The following is a 21,771-nucleotide window of genomic DNA, read 5'->3' as shown; positions in this document are numbered from 1 at the left end:
TGCGGGTGGGCGGCAGGTGTGACGCAGGTGCCTCTGGGAGTGCGGCAGCTGTACCCTGTGGGGGAGGGGCTCAGGCTTGGGCGGGGTGCCCAGGACCCATCAAGGCAGCCTCTGTGGGAGGCAGTTCTTGGCTCATGTTTTTGCTTTTACACATAATAGAGCCCTAACAAAATCGAGAATCTTGCTTTTTTTTTGTTATTTTTTAGATTTTCAAAATAACATCTTAAAGATCAGGTTTGTCCCTCAGTAGCCTGTGTGGCCGTTTCCCCTCAGGGTTTGTTTTCTCTAAGACCATGCCTTCATTTGTCCTCAAGCTGCTGATTTGAGGGGACATCAGGGAGCAGAATGTGATGCCAGTGTTCAGTGACTGTTAGACAAACCTGTCAGCATTTTGCAGGGCGAAGGAGTTACATTGAAACAGTGCTCCCTGTGCCACGGTGGAGGGTGGAGGCTGTGGAAGGAGCAGCACTTGGATCAGGTGGGAGAGCATCCTTGATAGAGGGGTAGAGGGGTGCGCCAGGGGCCAGCTAGAGCCCGCAGGGTCAGCCGCCGCCTGGACCGTGACCCCAGGCAATGAAAACACACACAGCATAAAATACACCATCTTAGCCAGTGTTAAGTGTCCAGTTCTGGACATGAAGGACATTCACGGTGTGGAACCCCCATGAACCTCTCCAGGACCTTCTCATCTTCCCAGATGGACACTGTTCCCTTCAACACTCATCCCACCGCCTCCCCACCCCGCCCACCACCAGGGATTGTCTGTCTCTGTGGGTCTGACTCCTCCAGGGACCTCGTGTGTGTGGGACCCACAGGACTTGTCCTTGGAGTCTGTTTCTTTCACTCAGCGTAACGCCCCCAAAGGGCATCGGTTGTAGCAGGAGCAGAAAGTCCTTCCTGCTCAGGGCTGAGTGATGTGCCGTGCGGATGGACCACAGGTGGCTTTGCCGTGCCTCTGCGGTGTCAGCCCTGGGCTCCTGTGAGCAACGCTGCTCTGAACCTCGCGTACAAGTATCTCCTTGAGGCCCTGGTTTCCATTCTTCCGGGTGTCGGCCCAGGCGCGGGACTGCCGGGCGGCCTGCCGTCTGTAGTTAGCTTTCCGAGGCCCCTCCACTGTCCCACAGCAGCTGCACCTTGCACATGGCCGCCCGCAGTGACCAGCGACAGTGTCCACCCCCTCGCCAGCACCTGTTTTTCCTGTGTGTGTGTTGTAATTGAGGCGTAATGGATAATTTTATGGTGGTTGTTTTTCGAAAGTAGCCACTTTAATGGGTATGAGGTGCTATCTATCTCATTGTGAGTTTTTAAAATATATATTTTTTTATTGATTTCAGAGAGGAAGGGAGGTGGAGAGAGAGAGAGAAACATCAACGATAAGAGAGAATCATGGATCGGCTGCCTCCTGTACGCCCCCTACTGGGGATCGAGCCTGCAAACCTGGGCATGTGCCCTGACTGGGAATGGAACTGCGACCCCCTACTTCATAGGTCTGTGCTCAACCCCTAGGCCCCCGGCCGGGCTCCTTGTGGATTTGACTTGGTTTTCTTGGTGACGGGTGAGGTTGAGCATCTGCACGTGCTGGGTGGCCATTCGTGTGCCTTTGGAGAAACGAGTGTTCACATAATTTACTGATTTTTTAATCTGATTGTTTGTTTTGCTGTTGAATCGTAGAATTTTCATATATTCTGGTTAATTTCTTATCAGATATATGATTTGCAAATATTTTCTCCCATTCCTTGGGTTGCCTTTTCATTCTATTGATTGTGTCCTTTGATGCACAGAACATTTTAATTTTGAAAAGTCTAATTTGCCCATTTATTCTTTTGTTGCCTATACATTTGGTGTCATGTCCAAGAAATCACCACCAAATCCAGTGTCATGAAGCTTCCCACTGTTTTCTTCTAAGAGTTTTTGTAGTTTTAGGTCTTTGATCGTTTTGAGTTAATTTTTGTACCTAGTGTGATGTAAGGGTCCATCTCCATTCTTGTGTGTGCGGATGTCCAGTTCCCAGCGGCACTTGTTGAGGATGCTTACCTTGACTCTCTGTTGCACCTCCCGTGTGCGCAGTGGACCTGGTTAGGCTGAATGGGATTTAACATCCATCCCCCTCAAGGCTGTGGGTGGCTGTGGCATGACCGCAGGGCCGGAGGCTGGACGTGGGATCCAGGCTGCTGGGGCCTCGGCAGGCTGAGCACGAGGACAGGGGTGAGGAGCTCTGTAGACTCAGCAGAGACAGACGCGTGTGATTTTTCTGTTGTGCCATTGGGGGTGCCGCTCAGGGCAGTCACGATGGGCACCCTGCAGGCATGATGCCGCCCATTGAGGGCACTTTCAGTCATAACTTATTAATAAATTGGGCTGGCGCACTTCTGCACAGGGCCAGGTGGAAGTACTTAGGGTTTTGCCACACAGGGTCACTGCTGCTGCTTCTCCTTCCCTTTAAAAATGTAGACACCGTTCTCAGCTCACGGCGCTGACCCGTCTAGTCCCCGGAGCGGGCGCCACTTCCTCCCGCCTCTCACGGGAACTCGTCTCGGTGGCGGGGCGTTGACCGAAAGGAGCTGTGCCGGGGGCCGCGGTCTCCGTGCGGCTGCTGGTGTGTCATTCCGGTCACTGACTGTCTGTGTCCTGAAGCCCGCAGCCAGCAAGGACCCCCGAGAAGCTCGAGGTCATGAGGAGCCCGCAGAGGAGCTCAGCAAGGACGTTTCTGATTTTGGACGACAGCAGCTTTTGCCCCCGTTCCCACCCCTTCATCAGTCGCTACCTCAGAACCAGTGCTGCGTGGCCACCACGAAGTCACAGACAGGTGAGGCCCAGCGTGGGCGCCTCCGGACACGTGTCCCCCCCGCACCTGCGACCCAGAGCCCTGTGTGACTGCGTGTGAGTGAGCGTGGGGGGCGGGTCCTGGGCTCCCCCGGAAACCTGCAGCCTCCCCCCGGCCTTGTCAGTCTCACGTGAAGATGGCCTCCAGGACGGACTCTCACTGCCTGGTCGCCCTGTTGGGCGGAAGACGCTGGCGGGGGAACTCCCGTGATATTGGGGGCCTGTGGGTGGAGGGTGCGGGGAGCGGTGCTCTGGCTCCAGCTGTTGTCCACCCCTTTCCTGTGGGCGTCCTTGCTCTCCTAAGCCTGCTTCTGTTCGTGCCCTTGGGGCAGTGGCTGAACATGTGGTTTTGGTTGGGCCTTTTGGGGCAGGTGGCTGCACGGGGGCCCCACCCGAGGAGGCCGGTGGATGTGCCTTGGGGTGGCGGGGTCTCGCTCTTGAGCTGCTGGGACACAGTTCCTGCAGACAGGACGGCCCCCTTCAGTGTAGAAAGGCCCTTTGCATGAGGCCCGCGCATGTGGGGCACAGACATGCAGGTGAGCCCGGTCAGCCTGGTTGCGGGGGTGCGGCTGCTGCCCCCCGTTTCCCACAGGCTGCCTGGGGCGTGTCCACGGTCAGAGCGGTATGTCTTCTGGGCTTTAAAGTACTTCCGGCCGGTGCAGGGACTCGGCCGGCATCTCCGCGCCCGTTTCAGCACCGGCACAGCTGTGTGCTCCCCCCACGCGACTCCTGACCCAGGAGCCGGGGTGCAGACATTGGCCCCTTTGGCCTCTAGATACTTCAGTGTTGCTTCCTACAGTGACAGTGTAGTGTCCCTGGAAACGGGGCACTGCCACCACGGGGCGGTAGCCGTGCCGCGACTCCGTGGCCAGCTTTTGCCAGGTGCCCTGTGAATGCCCTTTTCAGCAAAGGAAGCAGTGTCTGTCTCTCAGTGGGTTTCAGAAACTTCTAAACCCTGGAACTTTAAAAAAAGTGTTTGGTTCCGGCTGTTGTCCACCACTTTCCTGTGGGCGCTGTCACCCAGCGCCCTCCTGCCCTTGGGGTGGTGGACGGAGCGAGGAGGAGGGGGGCGGGAAGGGCACTGCGCAGGGGCGGGGCTTTCAGGGTCCCATTTGCATCCGTACAGCTCAGTGTTTTATTGTGAGTTAAACGGACGCCCCTGAGCGCCCCTGCCCTCTGCCGCCCGTGTCTGTGCTGAATGTTGGTGGTCAGGTCTGAGAGCGCCCCTACCTGGAAAACACATTTGAATGGCACTTCTTTTTCTTTCTTTTCTCCTTTTGACTTTTTTTTTTTTAGCTTCCTTGCCTTTTGTTTTAGCAGCTGCAGTGTCTCGAAAGAAAAAACGAAGAATGGGAACCTATAGTCTGGTTCCCAGGAAAAAGACCAAAGTATTAAAACAGAGGACGGTGATTGAGATGTTTAAGAGCATAACTCACTCCACTGCCGGCTCCAAGGTGAGGGCGCGGCGGTGCCGTGTGTCTGTCCAGGACTGTCTGCGGCCGACAGACCAAGGGTGAGGGGGGAGGCCTCGGTCCCTTCTGAAGGAGCCCAGGCTCTCAGGCGCCTCTGCTCTAGGCCATGCCTCCCGTCCAGGTGGTGGTGGCGCCCTGCGCTGGGGGCTAGCAGGCTGTCCTGCTCCCGGCTCCGCGTGACGGATGTCCCCCTGCCCGTTCCAGAGCGAGAAGGACCTGGGCGACAGCACCCTCCACGTGAACGGGGAGAGCGTGGAGATGGACTCGGAGGAGGAGGACTCCGAGGAGCTGGACGAGGAGGAGGACCAGGGCGCCGAGCAGGCTGCCGCCTTTCCCACGGAGGACAGCAGGACTTCCAAAGAGAGTGTGTCGGGGAGTGACCGCACCCAGAAGGTAGGCCTTTCCCTCCTCGGGCAGGAGGCTCCGGAGTGGACCATCGTGGGCCTGAGAGTCCCTGTCTGCGTCTGACTTGAGTTTTTGTTTACTTTTCTTGCATTTTAGATTAGTTTCTTTTAATAGAGAAGCGTGTGTCTCCCTGTGCCTGTTTATTGAAGGGCATGGATGGAGCGCCTTAGGCTCTGGGTGGACAGGACTCACTTGTGGCCGACTGCTTGTGGTGCTTGCTGCTGGCCGGTGCGACCCCTCCCCAGGGGCAGCCCTCCCCCCGCTGAGGAACTGACGGGAGTCCCTGTCCTCCTGGTCGGAGCAAGCAGCATCCAGGGCTGCCGAGGTGCGTGCGATCGGTACCACCTGGTGTGTCCCAGATGCCAGGCGTGTCCTTGTTATGTGGCCACCCGAGGGAGGACCAGCTCTAGGAGGGGGCCGGGTGGCAGTGCGGTCACAGCCGCAGCATCGGGCCCTGTCAGCCAGGAACTGCCTGCAGCTGGTCCTGGGGCTCCTCCCTGGCCAGGGTCTCCAGGGCCTGGGCGGGTGTGGTTTCTGAGCAGATGTGGGTGTTCGGGCGAGCATTTGTGCGCTCTCAGTTCTGAGGGTAGACGAGGGGCATTGGGAGCTGGGGACGCAGATAGTTGTGCTCTTACTGTGCCACGGAGCAGACTCGGCTGAGGACACTCTCGGTCACCTTTAAGCTGGACTGTTAAGCCAGCGGGGTCACTGCTCCGAGCCCCACTGAGCATTCTCTCCCATCGTCTGTGGTTGTGCATCTGTGACGACGTGGCACCAGGAGCATCGCGTGGATGTGGGGGTGGGTGTCAGCTCCGGGCGGGCTCGTCCTCCAGCCCTGCCAGGGGCTCGGGGGCCTGGGTGCTGGTACCCGGACTTGCACTGCTGGTTGTGGGTCAGTTGACGTGAGCTATCTTCTAATACTGCATGGATTTCATCTTTTGTTTATGAGTATTTGACATACAGAATTTATTTGGTGATAAAATGTAAAGTTAATGCACTCAAAATGGCTGAATTTTATGGAACCCATTCCCTCGAAATGGCTGTCCACATATGTCAACAGCATTATGACTGATTCCCCCTGGCTGGTTTAAAAAGCGCCATTGTCATATACAGCGTGGCATACGAATTTGAGTCTATATCCGGATTCTTTATTTTGATCCAGATTCTCATCTTTAAGAGAGAGTCTGGACACTGAATCACTAGATGTGGTTATAAAGGGGAAACTACAGGAATGTCAAGCTAACAAAAGAATCGGGAAACAAAGTGGGATGAAAGAAGACACTATGGCCAGTGGGAAACAAAACAAGACGCAGGGACGGCCTCCGTTAGCAGGACAGTGAGCAAAAGTAGACTGAACAGGGCCATCCCCGTGAGACGCAAACGCGCCAGCCGTCCTGACGGCGCTCCGCACGCCCTAACGGTGCCAGTCGGACAGCCCCGGGCTGTGTCAGACGGTGGCCATGGTGAGAGTGGGGACTGGCTCAGAGGAGACTGAGGGGTACGGGCCTGTTTGCAGGACTTAGTGGCGAGCAGATGAAAGGCGGAAGGCCAGAGAGCTCCTGTGTTTCAGGGGCTCCTTGTGGAGCCAGCTTGGGTTTGGGGTTTGGTGATGACTTCGTGACCCCAGGAAGGATAAGGATTCAGTTTGCCTGAGTGTCCACACAGGTCACCCCCTGAGCCCTGCCTTGGCGCAGATGGAACCCGGCTGGGGCTTGTATCAGTGTGGCTCATCTCTGCAGTGTTACGTTTGTGGGATTTGTTTGTATTGTTAGTTCATTTTCATTGTTACATCACGGTGGTTTTTTAAAAATATTTTTATTTCAGAAAGGAAGGGGGAGGGAGAGAGAGATAGAAACATCAATGATGAGAGAGAATCATTGATTGGCTGCCTCCTGTGCCCCCTCCTGGGGATGGAGCCCACAACCTGAGCATGCGGCCTTGATGGAATGGAACCCCAGATGCTCAGTCCACAGGCCGATGCTCTGTCCGTGGAGCCAGACTGGCCAGGGCTGTCATGGCGGTGTTTAAAGTCATCCCAGTTCTCTGAGACCCTCTCTGGCCATCGTGGGGTCAAAAGTATGACTGTAAAATGCTGAAGTCGTAGTTGCCTTTTACACTGTCATTTATTGGAGCTGTGCTGTGGTTTAAACATTCTCAGCTTAAAGTTCCGTGACAGAAAATATTAACGGACATAACACACCACAAAGGCGCTCTGGTGTTCTTAGTGATTTTCCAGAAAATGAGGTGGTCCCGAGACCAGAACACAGCTCGTGGAGGCCCCCGAGGTGCCTGCTGGCTGCCCACGTGCGTCTGCCGCTGTGGGACCCGCACGACTTCACGGGTCAGACTTCCTCCCCGTCCCGAGTGGCCCAGCGCCTCCTGTGGGTTCCCACTGGACGTCGCTCCGTGTGCAGCCGTGTGCCCTGGGGTTGGTGATGCTCTGAAATCACTGGGTAGGCAGGGAGCCCCGCCGTGTGTCCCTCCCACGGCGCCGGCCTTCTCACCGGTGGGACCAGCGCTTGCTGTTTGGATTAGAAGCCAGTTTCAGGGCCTGGTCACGTGGCAGGCAGCTGGGGGTCACAGGCGTTTTGAGCGCGGGATGGGGCGAGGTGCAACCCTCACTTTGTAGCCTGGGGGTGGAGCCGGGTCTGGTGATTGGGGTCGGTCCTGCTGGGTCAGGGTCTCCTGTGGCCTCCCCGCCCTGAGCCCGGCGTGCCGTCTTCCTCGCTCGCTGGTGTTCCCGCTCTCGGTGCAGCCTCGGACCCGGTTGTTCGGCCCGTTCCCTTCTCTTCCCCGTTTGCTCAGGTTTTCGATTTTGCCTTCTTGGCAGCTGTTGTGTGTGCAGTTACCCAGCGGCCCTACAAAGTCCCCTGCTCCTTCTTCACGGTCTCTCACGGCACTTCGGGACGAGCTGGGCAACGAAGTTGTTAAGCTGCTTGTTTTAACTGGTGGTTTCATTGCTCAATCTTTTTTTGTTGTGAATCCTCACCCGAGGATATTTTTTCCATTGATTTTTAGAGAGACGAGAAGGGAGGGGGAGAGAGAGACGCATCCATTGGTTGCCTTTCACATGCTCCCTGACTGGGGCCGGGGATCGAGCCTGCAGCTGAGGTACATGCCCTTGACTGGAATTGACCCTTCAGTCTACGGGCTGATGCTGTAACCACTGAGCAAACCTGCTAGGGCTTATTGCTCAATCTTTTTAAAATAAAAAACTACCCAACGAAACTTAAAGATAGCACATTAAATAAGCTGACCGAAGATATCTGGACCTACCAGAAAGGTTACTGTACCACTCAGTGGTGAGCATCTTAAAGCATTTCTAACAGGAGGAGGAAGATGGGGAGGGCGGCCGCTGTCTCCCGCCGTGAACCCGCAGCTCTGGTCACCGAGACCTCGTGGGATGAGACCAGCAGGAAACGTTCCTGTGTGGAAGGACCAGAGAGAAGCATATGCTGAGGACCGAAGTGCCTCCCAGTGGCAAGACCGCAGCTGGAGAGGGCAGGCAGCTGGAGCCGAGCCGCTCCCTGTGTTCCCGGCGCAGAAGCCAGGAGCGAGGCAGTGGCTGGGCGCAGCCTCACGGACGGTCAGGCTGTGCAGACGTGGGAAACGGCGGGCGGCACAGCACGTGGCCGCTCCGTTTGTCCGGTAAAGGTCGTCTCGAAGCAGACGCTTCAGTGTGGATCTTCGAAGGGCAAGACTCAGAAACAAAGCCACAACATCTCACCTAAAAACTGAAAAGTATGATTGTAATGATGTAGTGTCACCAGTGCACTTGGCAGTACATTTAACAAGAAATGTTTGTTACCTGTAAGAAGAAAACTAAGACTTCTCTGGAAGCGGTTCAGAAAGAAGACAAGTGCGTGGAAAGACCCACTGTTTGTGTGGGGGAGGACCAGGGTGTGACTGTGTGCAGACCAGAACCCTTCCCCCAGGACCCACAGGAGTGAAGGCCGCGGCGCCGAGACAAGGCCGCCACCGAAACGGGGCTTGTGAGGAGGGCGGGAGGGAGTGGATGGGGCCATAGCAGCCGTTTGTATGTAAGGACCGAGTTTATTGTAGGAATAGGGTTTAGAGAGTCGTCTGGGGACCATGACAGTTCAGTAAATGTTGGAACAATCGGCTGATCTTTGGGGAAAAACAGATGTGGGCTCCTGCTTGATGGTTCCTAACAAATGTCACCTTTCCAGAATTGGATGGGGTGATGGCTGCACCCCGAACATAGTGAAAACCACCCCGTCGGACACTTTAAAACGATGAGTTTCCGGTTAAGTGAATCACTTCCCAGTGAAGCTGTGACTTACAAAAGTAAATTCCAGAAGATTTAGCGTCGACACAAATGCTGCCTGGTGGGAGGGGATGCTGGGACTTTTTTCTGATGGCCTGTGAGGAAGGCCTGGCGCAGGGCCAGACCCAGAGCCCTGAAGGGAAAGGGGGGCACGTGTGACTGGTCCAGGTCACACCTCCGAGTTTATGCCAGGAACTCCAGAAGCAAAGCTCAGAGAACTCAACCCAGAAGACATCTGTGACGGTCAGCAGCCACCACGTTAGCATCCTGTGTGTGTAGCTTCCCACCATCGGTAAGAAAGCAAGAACCCAGTGGAAATGCGGATGCGGTAAGGCCCCGAGACCTGGCGGGGAGGTGGAGGGCGCAGTGAAGCAGTGTCTGCCTCGGGCTGGTCCCGGACGGAGGGTCCTGCTGGCTCAGGACACAGCCGCAGTGTGGAGCGCTGGGTGCGCCTCGATGGGGGCTGACGGCATCACCACCTGCCCCCACGGAGAACCAGGCCAGCGTGTGCGTGCCACGTCCCCGCCTCCAGGACCGGTGAGAAGGGGCACATGGTGCTCGCATGTGCTTTAGCGACTTCTGCACCAACAGTGTGTGCGTGTGGGTAGAAAAGGATACAAGCAGCCAGAATGAGGTCTCTGTGCTGTTTTGATATGGAAAGAATTCCAAAACACATTTTTAATGAGAAGACATAACATTCACAAAACTGCATTTGATGGCCCACCATCTGACCAGACAGAAACGTGCTCTTGTGTTCAGGCCACGTGTGCGCACGGGCTGAAGGCCCTGAGCCGGACTGGGCTCTTGGGTGTGTCTGTGGGGGGAAGGGGTCGTTGTCTGTGATTTGTAACCTCTGACACCTTTTCACTGTGTGTGCTCTGTTACTTCCCAACCGAATTCTACGCTCAGGACCACCAGGTGATGCGCCAGGCGCACTCATCTTCAGCGCTGACCGAAGGAGCACCCAGCCGTCGCTCGGGGCGGGGCAGGAGCGCGGCACCCGCCCCATCCCCGCCCCCGCCCCGCCCCCGCCCGAATTTGGAAAATGTGGTTTTGATGGAATCGCTGCCACTGGAGCGTCTCATTAGTTTCTGTTTTCTTTTTGGCTTGTTGTGCGGCTGGTCAGATGGATGGCGAGTCTGAGGAGGAGGAGTCGGCCGGCACCGGGGAGGAGGAGGAGGACGGAGACGAGTCCGACCTGGTAACCAGCGGTGCATTCTGGCTTCGTGTTTGTAGCCCAGTGAACCAGGAGACAGCGCCATGCATTGTGTCCGCGCGCGGGGAGGAAGCAGGGCCTCGCGGGCCAGGCAGATGCAGGCGGCCTCGGGAAGGAGCAGGAGCGGCACCGCAGACAGGCCAGGGCAGGGCCGGCAGGGGGTCCCCCAGACTCTGCCGCGTGGCTGTGAGGAAGGAAGGCATGTGGTGTCAGGAAGAACCACCTGTCGGGGGGGCTGGGTGTGGCAGGGGCGAGGGACGGAGCGAGGGCAAGTCTGTTGTTACCACTGGGCAGCCAAGCAGAGATGTCACGGAGGCAGGGCCCTGGGTGGGATGGGGGAGCTTGGAAATGGGGAGGGATGGAGCCTGGGCACCACGGCCAGACACGTGGGTCCTGAGACCGGGAGGGTCCTCCGAGCTTCAGGGAGGAAGCTCAGGGGACCTGGGGTCACGTGGACGGAGGAGCTCTTGGGAGGCAGCACGTGGCACGTGGTGTCAGCTGGTCTGGGGCAGATGAGAGGAGGGAGGACGCGGACTGGGTGACGGTGTGTCGTGACGGGGAGCTCTGGGTGCAGTGATGCCACAGTTCTTTCTGAAGCTTTGCCACCCAGGAGCGCCCAGAGGGCAGGGGCACGGGGTGGCGGGCTGTGGAGAGGGCCTCACTGGGCGGAGCACCGACACGGTCCCGCACCAGGGCGGTGGGCGGAAAGGCCAGGCCCTGCACCTGGTGCGCCTTTGTGTCTCGTGAACATGTTCTCTCCAGGTTCTGCCCACAGCAGGCAGGGAGCCTGAGGTCCTTGCGCTAAACCAGCTGCAGGGCTGGCGGTCCCCCCTGTGCGTCTGTCTGTCATTCGTGGCAGGTGGATGCCCTTCTCCACTTAGGTTTTAAAACACTCAAACCAGTCGTGAAGGCTAGAAGCGCGCTGTCCCCGCCCGCACTGCGCTCCAGGCGGATTCCGGAGCTTGGAGGCGCCTCTCAGAGCAGCGCAGCGCAGCGTGTGGGCTGGGTCTCAGTGCGTAGGCGCTCCCTGAGCCAAACTCAAGACTTATCCGTTCCATTCCAATGCTCTGAGCCCTTTTCGGGGCCTGTAAGATAACTGAGCCTAGAGTGATGTTGGGGGAAAGCCTGGGTCTGTAAGAATGGGATCCAGGAAAGAATGTCTGAAAGTGAAATTGATTTTCTAGTTGCAGAATCAGGACATAGCAGGTACTCTGTTCGCACAAAAACAGAACTGCAGCGCGTGGGCCGTCTGCGGTCCCCCCGCTCAGCTCCCTGTTCTGCCCCTTTGGTTCAGAGCTCTGAGTCCAGCGTCAGGAAGAAGTTCCTCAGGAGGAAAGGGAAGCCCGACAGCGCCTGGATCAAGCCGGCCAGGAAGAGGAGGCGGAGAAGCAAGAGGAAGCCGAGCAGCGCGCTGGGTGAGCCCTGCCCCCCGGGAGCCCTGGGGGAGCGGGGGCCAGCGGGAGGCGGGGCTCTGGAGGAGTTCGTCTGTTTACGGAAGAGGAATGATGTTTGAAATCCCTTTGGTGCAGACACCCAGGTGACCGTAACCCTGTGGCACTCCCTGGCTTCCTTGGTGCCTGCGGAGCTGCAGGGATCATTCATCACCTGCCCTGTGTGGACAGGGAATTGGGGCCGGTGTGGACTCCGGGTCCCGCGGGCAGTGCCTCGGCCCACATGGTGGCTTTCGGCCCCTTGCTCAGATTTCCCGGCTTCAGAGGTCTTTTTGTGAAGGGACACAGGAAGGACATGGCCCTCAGACCCAGAAGGTCAGCAGGCCTGGGGGCGGGGCTACTGCAGCCACTTGGTTTCAGAGGACTTGGCATTGGGGACCGTGTACGTCACTCAGGTGCACAGCTGGCAGGTCCCCGCCCCTGCCAGCCTGCTGTCCCAGTCACCCTGCCTCGCTCGTCCGGCAGGTCACGCCGTGGGTCTTTGTGTGGATGGTCGGGAGGTGCCTGTCTCTCAGGCAGCTGTTGTGTGCGTAGCTGTTGGGGAGGCAGCCACGTTGCCGGGCGGGGCTGGGCGGCCGGAGGGAGACCAGGCCAGGGCTGTCCACGGTGTGTGGGTCCTTTGCCTGCTGGGGAGCTGGGTTCTTCCCAGTGGGGCTGTTTCCGAGGGAAGAGCTGTGCCCACTTGTGTCCGTGTCTCTGGGAGCAGATGCTCCCAGTGTCTTGGGTCCACGTTTAGCCTGGAGGGGCTGAGTCATGTGTGTCTGACTCGGTGGGAAACGTTTCCAAAGCGTTATCCTCTCCCCCAGCGCGCAGGCCCCTGCTGGTGTCCTGGCCGCCCGCTCTGCTCCAGTGCCGCGGCCTCACCGTTTCCTCATCTGCGCTGGGCACACGTTTACTTTCTGCGTCTTCTTTGGGAAAGTGTTTATTCTTTCGTTCGCGTGAGATCGATGTGTGCCTTCCCAGGGAGTGACGGTCTTTTGTGAAGTGTGTTCTGTGAATGTGTGCACCTCGTAAAAGTTTAAAGTGCGTTGAAGTCTAACTTATGACTACATTCTTTCCAAATTCTGCTGTTTGTGACCTCAGAGGTCTTGTGCTAACTGTCAGGCGCAAAGATTTTGTCCCATCTTTTCTTGAAGTTTCCGTCTGAGCCCTATCGTGGGTCTCCGATGCGGCTGAGCTGGTGCCTGTGCTGGGAGGTGGGTCCAGTGCACGTGCCGTGTGCGGGCGGCGCCATGGCTGCGTGGACTTTCTCTTCTCACCTTCCCACCTGTGCTGACAGTGTTGGGCATTTCTGGACGGTCTTGTCTCTTCCTTCCGTCCGGCCGTCCGTCCATCCGTCTGAATGCACCACAAGCTGCAGCACTCCATCGTTTTCCTGATTACTCAGCTGTCCTTCATTCCCCTGACGTAGAGGTAGCTTTGCCGAGTGGATATCGGGGAGGCAGATGCGGGCGCTGTGTGTGACTGTCACAGTGTGAGCCTGGACACAGGTGTCGGGGCCTCCTTGAACCTCATGCTCCTTCCCGGACGGTTTCTCTCTCATCACGGCTTAGGCCAGCTGCCCGGCGTGGCTCTTCCTGCCGGCTGACACGCAGGTGCAGGTCCGAGAGGGAACGTACCTTTGGGGCAGAGGGGTCATCTTTGCCTTTTTGGTGTGACGTGCACAGCGCGCGCCTGAGCACTCACCCGGGAGTTGGAACGCATTCTCTCTGTGAGGCTTAAAATGGCACAGACCCTCCTGCGCTCGGGTGGACGGCGACTTCTCGCGGGCGCTGGCTCCCTGCCTGTCTCAGACCCAGGGCAGAAGGTGGCGGCACTCGGAGGCGTGATGCCTCCCCTCAGCGGGTGATGCCCTGTTTCCTGGCCACTGAAAGAAGAGCTGCGACGCTGACGGAGCTCGGTGCATGGGGCGTCTGCCCTCGCTGGGCTCGGGGTTCTGTGAGCAGCTTTCCTTCCCCAGCTCCGCGGCGAGGGCCCCACAGTGGCGGCTCCAGGGCCTCCTCGTGCACAGACGCCTTCCCTGGGCCTGTCCCAAGGGCGACCCTCTCCTGAACCCGGCTCTGGCGGCAGATGCCCCGAGTCCTGGTCCCAGGAGTCGGCACGTGCTCAGCGTCTGGTCTGACCTGAGGGTCGTGGAGCACACTCACCCTGTGCTCACCGTCCTCCGGGCTGTTGGGCCAGCTGGGCTCGGGCTGGGGTCCGTCAGAGACAGAGGTTTTGACACATCCGAGCCTTGGTTTTTCTTGACACAGACCTTCCCACGCGTCGTGTGTGGACATGGGAGCTCACACAATGTGCAGGAAGGTGGGGAGTGCGGTGGCCTGGGCCACAGAGGCGGGGATGGCTGAGTGGAGCAGGTTGATTGGCACCACGTCTGGGGGCGTGCGGTTCACAGTGGTGCCTTTGAACGCAGGTCCTGAAGCGTACACGTCGTCTTCGGGGAGCGCAGAGCCGGCGGCCCCGGGGGACAGTGCGGGGTACATGGAAGTGTCTCTGGACTCCCTGGATCTCCGTGTCAAGGGAACGCTGCCCTCGCCAGCAGGTGAGCGTCAGGCTGTGACTCGGCCGGCCCCGTCTTGCCTTCCTGTCCCTGGTTGGCGTTCCTGGCCTGTGGCCCCCACGGAACGTTGCCAGCACAGCACCGTGTGGCTCGCATTTCCCTGCCCTGAGGTGGCAGAGGCCGTGACTTGGTCCCTCTGTGGACTGCGCTTCACTGTGGGGGTTGTGTGTCAGCAGACGGAGCGAGAGCCGGCACACGTCCACTGGTGGGGACGCTCTCGCGTGTCTGCCTCCAGGGCTGGCTAACGGTCCCGACGCGGGGGAGACGGACGGCCTCCAGGAAGTTCCCCTCTGCAGCTGCCGGATGGAGACCCCGAAAAGCCGAGAGATCACCACTCTGGCCAACAACCAGTGCATGGCCCTGGAGAGCGTGGACCACGAGGTGAGCGTTGACTTTCATTAGCTGAGCAGGGGCGTGGCAGTGCCCCGAGTGGGTCGGAGCATGGCAGGTGCCCACGCTTATGGCGCAGAGCCTGGCAGGCAGCAGAGGTGACATCCTGGAAACCCAGACCCGGGTGGAGAGCTCTTAGGGGGGCGATGCCAGTGGTCCCACGCCTGCCTGGGTGAGGCTCATGCTCCAGCAGAGGATCGACCTGCTGCAGGTGCCGACGTGGATGGGCCGGCGGCCGTCGAGCCTGCAGCGTCCCGTCACTCAGCCTGTCCACAGACCCACCCGCCCTCTCCCAGGACTTTCCTCCGTGACAGAGGCACTCACACGCCTGGCCCCGCCTCACCCTAACCCGCCTCTGCCATCTGCAGCCTGACTCGTCGCCCTCGGCCCTCATCCTGGCTGTGAGCTGGCATTCCAGTGCAGACCCACATACCACTAAATATTTCAGGATGCGTCTCCCTAAAAAAAGGACATTTCTCATGTAACAGAAATAGTGACTTCCTGTTACATAATGCCCAGTTCAGAGTCAGATGTGTCTGAAAAACCGTCCTCTTACAGTTTTTCCCCAAAGTCCTCCTGTGGCATTTGCTGTGTGTGTCCTGTGTTTCTGCCTCTTTTCACCCAAACACTCTAACCGCCACACCTCTCCTGTCCACGCTGCTGGGCGACCTGGACCCACCCGGACGCTGGGGCTGAGGCTTCCCATCTGTCACATCGGGGCCTCATCCCGTGGCCGAGCGCTCGAGGTTCAGGCGCCATGCTTCAGCTCTGTCCATTTCCTGCTGCCCAGAATGCTCTGGAGCGGGTCTGTGTGGCGGCCGGTGGCCCTGCCTTTAGTCCTCAGCCTTCCCGTGTCCTCGGGCACTGCCGTTCCTCCCGCAGTCCCGGCTGGGACTCTGGCACAGAAGACACCCCCCACGGCACACAGCATCACAGCTGCCGCTCGGTCTCTTCATTTTCCAAGCAAAGAGCTGGTGCCCAGCGACCTCTGCAGCCCGCCCGTTCCGGCTCCTTTGTGGACTGTGCCGACTGGCTGTTTCTCTGATGTCTGTGTTACTTCGTGGAGTTTTAAAGGGGGGGTGGCTGGCCGTGAGGGTTCTGTTATTCGGGTGGTTTTACAGGAAGGCTTGTCTTCTCCTCCCGTGTCTCACACCATCTTGAGTGTTTCGTTCGTTTCCCAGTCCTTCGGGCAATGTGTTCCATCCTCTTCTGAGGTTGACCAGTTCTCCCTTTCAAACATCATTGTGGACTGAATACATATAGATATGTATTTCTTAATTTTTTATGTTTTTATTGGTTTTAGAGAGAGATGAAGGGAGAGAGATAGAAACTGATGAGAGAGAAATATCGATCAGCTGCCTCCTGCACGCCCCCTCCTGGGGATCGAGCACCCAACCCAGCATGTGCCCTGATGGGAATCGAACCAGTGACCTCCTGGTTCATAGGCCGACGCTCAATCACTTGGCCACACCAGCCGGGCTACATGAATAGATTAGGGTTTCATTTTTGTGTTTCATTCTTATTGGTGCTCAAACAGTCCCATCTTTGGCTCACATGCCCTCTCCACGTGGGACCTTTCCTGGGGTCATGACTGTTCTCACGATGCCGAGAGGTTCTGTGGCTTTCACTACTTCTCTCAAAGGGCCCGGCGCATTTCCTAGGTGTGAAGGTCCGTGTGACTCTGGAATCAGTCGTTTCCATGGTGTTGCAGAACCATTAAGAGCGCAAGACACCCGTGGACTTTGCAGGAGCCACTCTGAAACTGGAAGATGGTGGAGATTTTCCAGTGCAACCAGTCCTTTTTTTTTTCTTTTTTAAAAATTAATCCTCACCTAGGATATTTTTCCATTGATTTTCAAAGAGAGTGGAAGAGGGAAGGAAAGACAAATATCGATGTGAGAGAAATACATCAATTGGTTGCCTCCTGCACACACCCTGACCAGGGGCCGGGGAGGAGCCTACAACTGAGGTATATGCCCTTGACCGGAATCAAGCCTGGGACCCACAGACCGACACTCTCTCCACTGAGCCAAACGGGCTAGGATACAACCAATCTTCTAAGAAATGACTATGTTCCTTTTTTCTTTTTTAATTAATTTTTTTTTAACCACCAGTTTATTCAACACAACAATCCCTCCAGTTTTATGGAGGTGGTTGACCGTGTCCATGACTAAATCTGCCTCTCAACTGGAAGTCAGGGTTTAATTCCCGGTCGTGGCACAGGCCCGGGTTGTGAGCTCGATCCCAGTGTGGGGCGTGCAGGAGGCAGCCGATTAGTGATTCTCTCATCATTGATGTTTCTGTCTCTCCTCTGAAATCAATAAAATTATATTAAAAATTTTTTTTGCTGTTTTGGAAATAAGTTTTTTATGTTAGCATATGATAGATATATTGCTATTTTAAAATAAATTATTACTTAAAAAATTTTAATTTCCAAGAACCAAGATCATGGTGTAGGTAAACACCTGTACTTACCACCTCTCACAACTACATCAAAATTACAGCTAAAATACAGAACAATTATTCAGAACCACCTGAAAGTTGGCTGAATGCAAGTCCTACAACTAGAGAAATAAAGAAGAAAGCACATGGAGGCTGGTAGGAGGGATGAGGCATGGAAAGGGCTGGTCTGAAACCCACCTGTGTTGGTGGTTGTTTTTTTTTAATTGGGAGGGAGATAGTCTCTGAGCAGTTTTTCCATATGAATGGCCTGTCCTGGCTCAGGCTTCAGACTTTGCTAAAATCTCTCAAACAAGCTGCTTCTGGGTCAGCATGCCCCAAACCCATCAATTAAAGGCTCAAGCCCCAGCACTAGCACCAGCCTGCCTTGCTTCACAGCTGGGCCTCATTTGGGCACCTCCAGGCCAAATACAAATAGGAGGAATCTGCAGATCTCTCTGTAGCTCCTGCCAAGTGGCCCCAGGCAGTGGCTGACTTTGCACCACCCGGGATGCCCTAGAGCCAGTGCACCAGCATGACAGCTGCAGACTATACCAGATTACAACTCTACACACCCACAAGCCACCCACAAGGGGCAGACTCAGCACCAAAGCCCCGCTGCTCCATATGAAGCCAATCCTGCTCCATAGGGGTGTCTCCTGCACAGCAGCTCTCCCATTGTAGTCGCAGCTGGTCCTCACAGCCAATTGGCCTGGAGGTCAACTCCTCCCAATGACTCCAACAGCAATCAAGGCTCAGCTAAGAGACTGTGCACAGCCCACACAGGCTGAGCCACTGGGCCTACAGGACACATACTACACAAGACCACTCTGCCATCTCCAGGACACATAGCATCTCTACATAATACTTAGCAACAAACACGGGAGCAGCCAAAATGCAGACAAATATGTCACAAATGAAAGAAATGGAAGCAAGCAAACGACGGGGTACAGAGTTCAAAACCATGGTTACAAGATTACTCATGGATCTCAGTGAGACCTTCAAGGATCTCAGTGAGAATGTCCAAGATGTGAAAAAGGACCAGTCAGAAATGAAGCACACAGTGACTGAAATAAGTAATAATTTACAGGGATTCAACAGTAGAGTAGAGGATTCTGAGAATCAAATCAATGATTGGGAATATGAGGAAGCAAAAAATACCTAATCAGAAGAACAAAAGAAGAAAGATTAAAAAAATATGAAGATAGTGTAAGGAGCCTCTGGGACAACTGCAAGCAAACCAACATCCAAATTTTGGGGGTGCCAGAAGGAGGAGAGAAAGAGCAAGATACTGAAAACCTATATGAAGAAATAATGACAGAAAACTTCCCCTGGTGAAAAATAAACTTACAAGTCCAGGAAGTGCAGAGTCCCAAACAAGAGGAACCCAAAAAGGCTCACACCAAGACACATAATTAAAATGCCAAGGGCTAAAGACAGAGAGTGTTAAAAGCAGCAAGAGAAAAGCAGTTAGTTACCTACAAAGGAGGGCCCATACGACTGTCAGCTGATTTCTCAACAGGAACCAGGCCAGAAGGGAGTGGCAAGTAGTCAAAGTGAAGAATAAGGACCTACAACAAGATTACTCCACCCAGCAAAGCTCATTTAGAATTGAGGGTCAGATAAAGAGCTTCACAGACGAGAAAAAGCTAAAGGAGTTCATCACCGCCAAACCAGTATTCATGAAATGCTGAAGGGCATTCTTCAAGAAGAAGAGGAAGAAGAAGAGATAAAAAATATGAACAGTAACATGGCAATAGGTATCTATCAATAATTGAATCTAAAAATCAAACAAGAAACCTAATGAACAAAATAAACTGGTGAATAAAATAGAATCAGAGGCATGGAAGCATGGAACAGACAGACTCACGAATCTCGGAAGGGGGGCGGGAGGAGATTAATTAAAGATCTTACCCATGGACACAGGATGGTGAAGCCTGGGGCAGGGCGGGAACTGGGTGGAGGGGCCGATGGGGGGAAAACGGGGACACCTGCAGTATCTCAATAATAAAAGAGGTTTAAAAAGAAGAAACATTCTAATTTCCAATGTGGCAAATAACCCTTTGAGTGCCAACCAATATCCTAGGAACTGTGCTCCAATTGCCAAGGCGTTTTTGCTGATTTTACAGCAGTTTAGGAAAAAAATTATGAATCGAAAGTAAATGAAGTTACATATTCAAAAACCTAACACTTGGAGTGGGGGAAACGAGTTAAGTCGGCTCGCGTGAATTGCGCGTACTCCGCGGGAGCCGTCTTTAACTCGGTTCATATAGATTTGCGGTGGAGTGCGGGAAACGTGTAAACTCGGGCCGATTGTAACTGCGTATTACCAAATATTTGTTTGTAATCCACCCTTTTGGTGGATGGAACAAAACCAAAAGACAGAGCCATCTTATATTTTGGCGGGAAATTCACCCCACACCGGAGTGTTAAGGAAATCTTTACTACATTGACATATTTAGCAATATCATCATCACCAATAAAAGCAGACTTAGAACTGGACGCCATTTCGAAGCTTTGATAGCGCTCCCGGCACTCTAGGGGTTAAGAATGTAAAAGCTCCCTGAAACCAAAGTTTTCTTGGGGGGGTCGCTGTCCACTTGCTCCGACTGTTTTATGTGGGACCCAGGAAATCCTGGGGCTGCAGCTCTTCCCTCAAACGGTGTTTGTCTTGACGCTCAGCTGTCTCGTCCTCAGGTGTCAGCAGCCCTTTGTGAACGAGCGCCTTGGTCTTTCCGCTGCCCCGTCGTTTGCTTTAACGAGGCTGGACCCACACAGGCCGCCACCTGTGCGTCGTTCTCGGCCTGACAGGTGCATGCAACCGAGGAACCCCACCCGGCCAGGGGCCTGCTGCTCGGGCCTCTGGTGGGTCTCGGGTTCCACCCGGCGTGCTGGTCCTGCTGGTGCCGGCTCTGCAGCCCAGGCCCGCGTCTCTCCTCCCGGCCTGTGGTCTCACGAACAGCCTCCCGCCGGCTCTGCGCTGTGACGCCCGCGCTCATTGGGTCACCAGTAAAACGCCGGCTCCCCTTGGAGGCACCTGCCCTCGCCGGCTCCGCCCTCACGTTTGCAGCGACTCTGCATAGCACGTGGGGTTAGTCCTCTGCGATGTGCGGTCCCTGTTTCACGGTCGGTGTGGGCTTCCCCATTTACTGTGATCAGGGATGGAGTCGGGTCACAGCTAATGCTTTGCTGGAGTTAGGACGAGGCCATCTGCTACTCTTTTTCTTCATGGTGAGCCTTTTGCTTTGGAATGTCTTGTGATTGTAATTTATTCCATGGTTGGCTTTATTATTTGGGTCTTTTTCTAACGTTTTTAGTGGTTGCCCTGAGATTTCCCTTCAGTTGGTGCTGTACCACTTCACGTACCATCTTATGTGGCTGAGCTCTCCCTCCTGTCTTGTCCACGTTTTAGTTTCGTGTGGCTGGAGTCCCACCGCACACGGCTGCCGTTGCTTTAACTCGCCCTCTGGCTTTCAGACGGACGGACACGCAGCCTCTGTCACCTGCAGCTTCGGCCTCGCGCAGGTCCCGGCTCCCTCGGGTCATCCCCTCGTGTCCGAAGACCCTGCGTCTGTGTTGATTTTTTCCTGCTCATCGTGGATTCCCCCTTTGGCGTGTGTGAAAAGTCCGTATTTTGCCTTCATTTCTGGCAGTTGTTTTCGTGGGGAGCAGTCAGCACCTGCAGCGTTGGCCGGGTGACTCCCGGGCTCCTGGCAACACGCGGAGCTGTCTGACCTGGTTCCTGTGCGTGTGGGAGGCCCTGGCCGCTAGGGTCCCCGTCTTTGGCCGAGGGGTGGTGGTGCTGCTCTTCTGTTTTTCTCGTGGTGTTGATCCTCGTGAGAGTTCTGTGAGCTGCTTATTCCTAGAAAATTCTTGCCTGTAGCAGTTTACTTTTCAGCCTGTCCTCTCTCCGGCTCTGGGCTCGGGTGCCCGTGTTGGGGTGCGACTTGTCTCACAGCTGCCAGCTGCCCCTCTTTCCTTTGTGTCTGAGGTTTAGCTGATTTCTCTTCCCCGTTTCAGACTCGGTGGCGTCTCCCTCCTTGTGGAGGCTGCGTGTGAGCACGTTTTATTCTGGTGTTTCCCTTTGCATTCCTCCCGCCTCGGCCGATGGTGAGAGACCTGGGGCTGTCCAGGTCTTTTTCTGTCCACTCGGGGTGGCTCAATGGTTGAGTGTCGACCAATGAACCAGGAGGTCAGTTCAATTCTTGTTCAGGGCATGTGCCCGGGTTGTGGGCTGGATCCCCAGTAGGGGGCGTGCAGGAGGCAGCCAATCCATGATTCCCTCTCATCACTGATGCTTCTATCTCTCCCTCTCCCTTCCTCTCTGAAATCAACAAAAATATATTTTTAAAAAATAGTGGATTGCAGGTCAGAGACCCAAATAAGTAGCTTCAACGTTAGAGGAATCCAGAGGGAGTTCTGAGGGTGTTGTGCCATATGCCAAGAACTTGGTGTGGCCACCAGTCCCCAGGCCCCCTCACGGTTTAAAGTGGCTGCAGCAGCTCTGGCCATCACATCTGCCTGCCGTCCTGCAGTAATGAAAGGGAAAGGGGAAAACCACGCCGTCTGTCACAGTCAGCTCTGGGGGGCTGTCACAGGGCAGAGTGAGTGACAGGCCACCCAGCTACCAGGGAGGGGAAGTTTCTATTTCAATGGCCATGCGCCCGCGTGCCCATGTCAAAAGGAAAAGGGGGAGAGTGGCCACCAGCAGTGCCTCCAGCAACAGC

The 21,771-nt window shown here is 55.8% G+C and overlaps 1 protein-coding gene across 13 annotated transcripts in view; it reads left to right on the top strand.

The window, feature by feature from the left end:
- Positions 1–21,771, top strand: part of EHMT1 (euchromatic histone lysine methyltransferase 1) — a 46,379-nt gene that overhangs the window by 5,943 nt on the left and 18,665 nt on the right. For 6 of the 13 annotated variants that reach the window (XR_002827506.1, XR_002827505.1, XR_002827507.1 and 3 more), the window contains exons 3-9: positions 2,635–2,806; positions 4,120–4,277; positions 4,500–4,688; positions 10,115–10,189; positions 11,499–11,619; positions 14,069–14,197; positions 14,451–14,596. Coding sequence is in view for 10 of the 13 variants with exons in the window: in XM_023748491.1 (XP_023604259.1) it covers positions 2,635–2,806; positions 4,120–4,277; positions 4,500–4,688; positions 10,115–10,189; positions 11,499–11,619; positions 14,069–14,197; positions 14,451–14,596 (990 nt within the window). In the remaining 3 variants the exon portion in view is untranslated. The other 7 variants (XM_023748489.1, XM_023748494.1, XM_023748496.1 and 4 more) reach the window with 6 other exon arrangements.

This window comes from Myotis lucifugus, unplaced genomic scaffold, assembly GCF_000147115.1.
Source record: "Myotis lucifugus unplaced genomic scaffold, Myoluc2.0 scaffold_1447, whole genome shotgun sequence".
Taxonomy (NCBI): Eukaryota; Metazoa; Chordata; class Mammalia; order Chiroptera; family Vespertilionidae; genus Myotis; species Myotis lucifugus.
The sequence above is the reverse complement of the archived record's forward strand: the minus strand, read 5'-3'. Positions and strand labels throughout refer to the sequence as shown.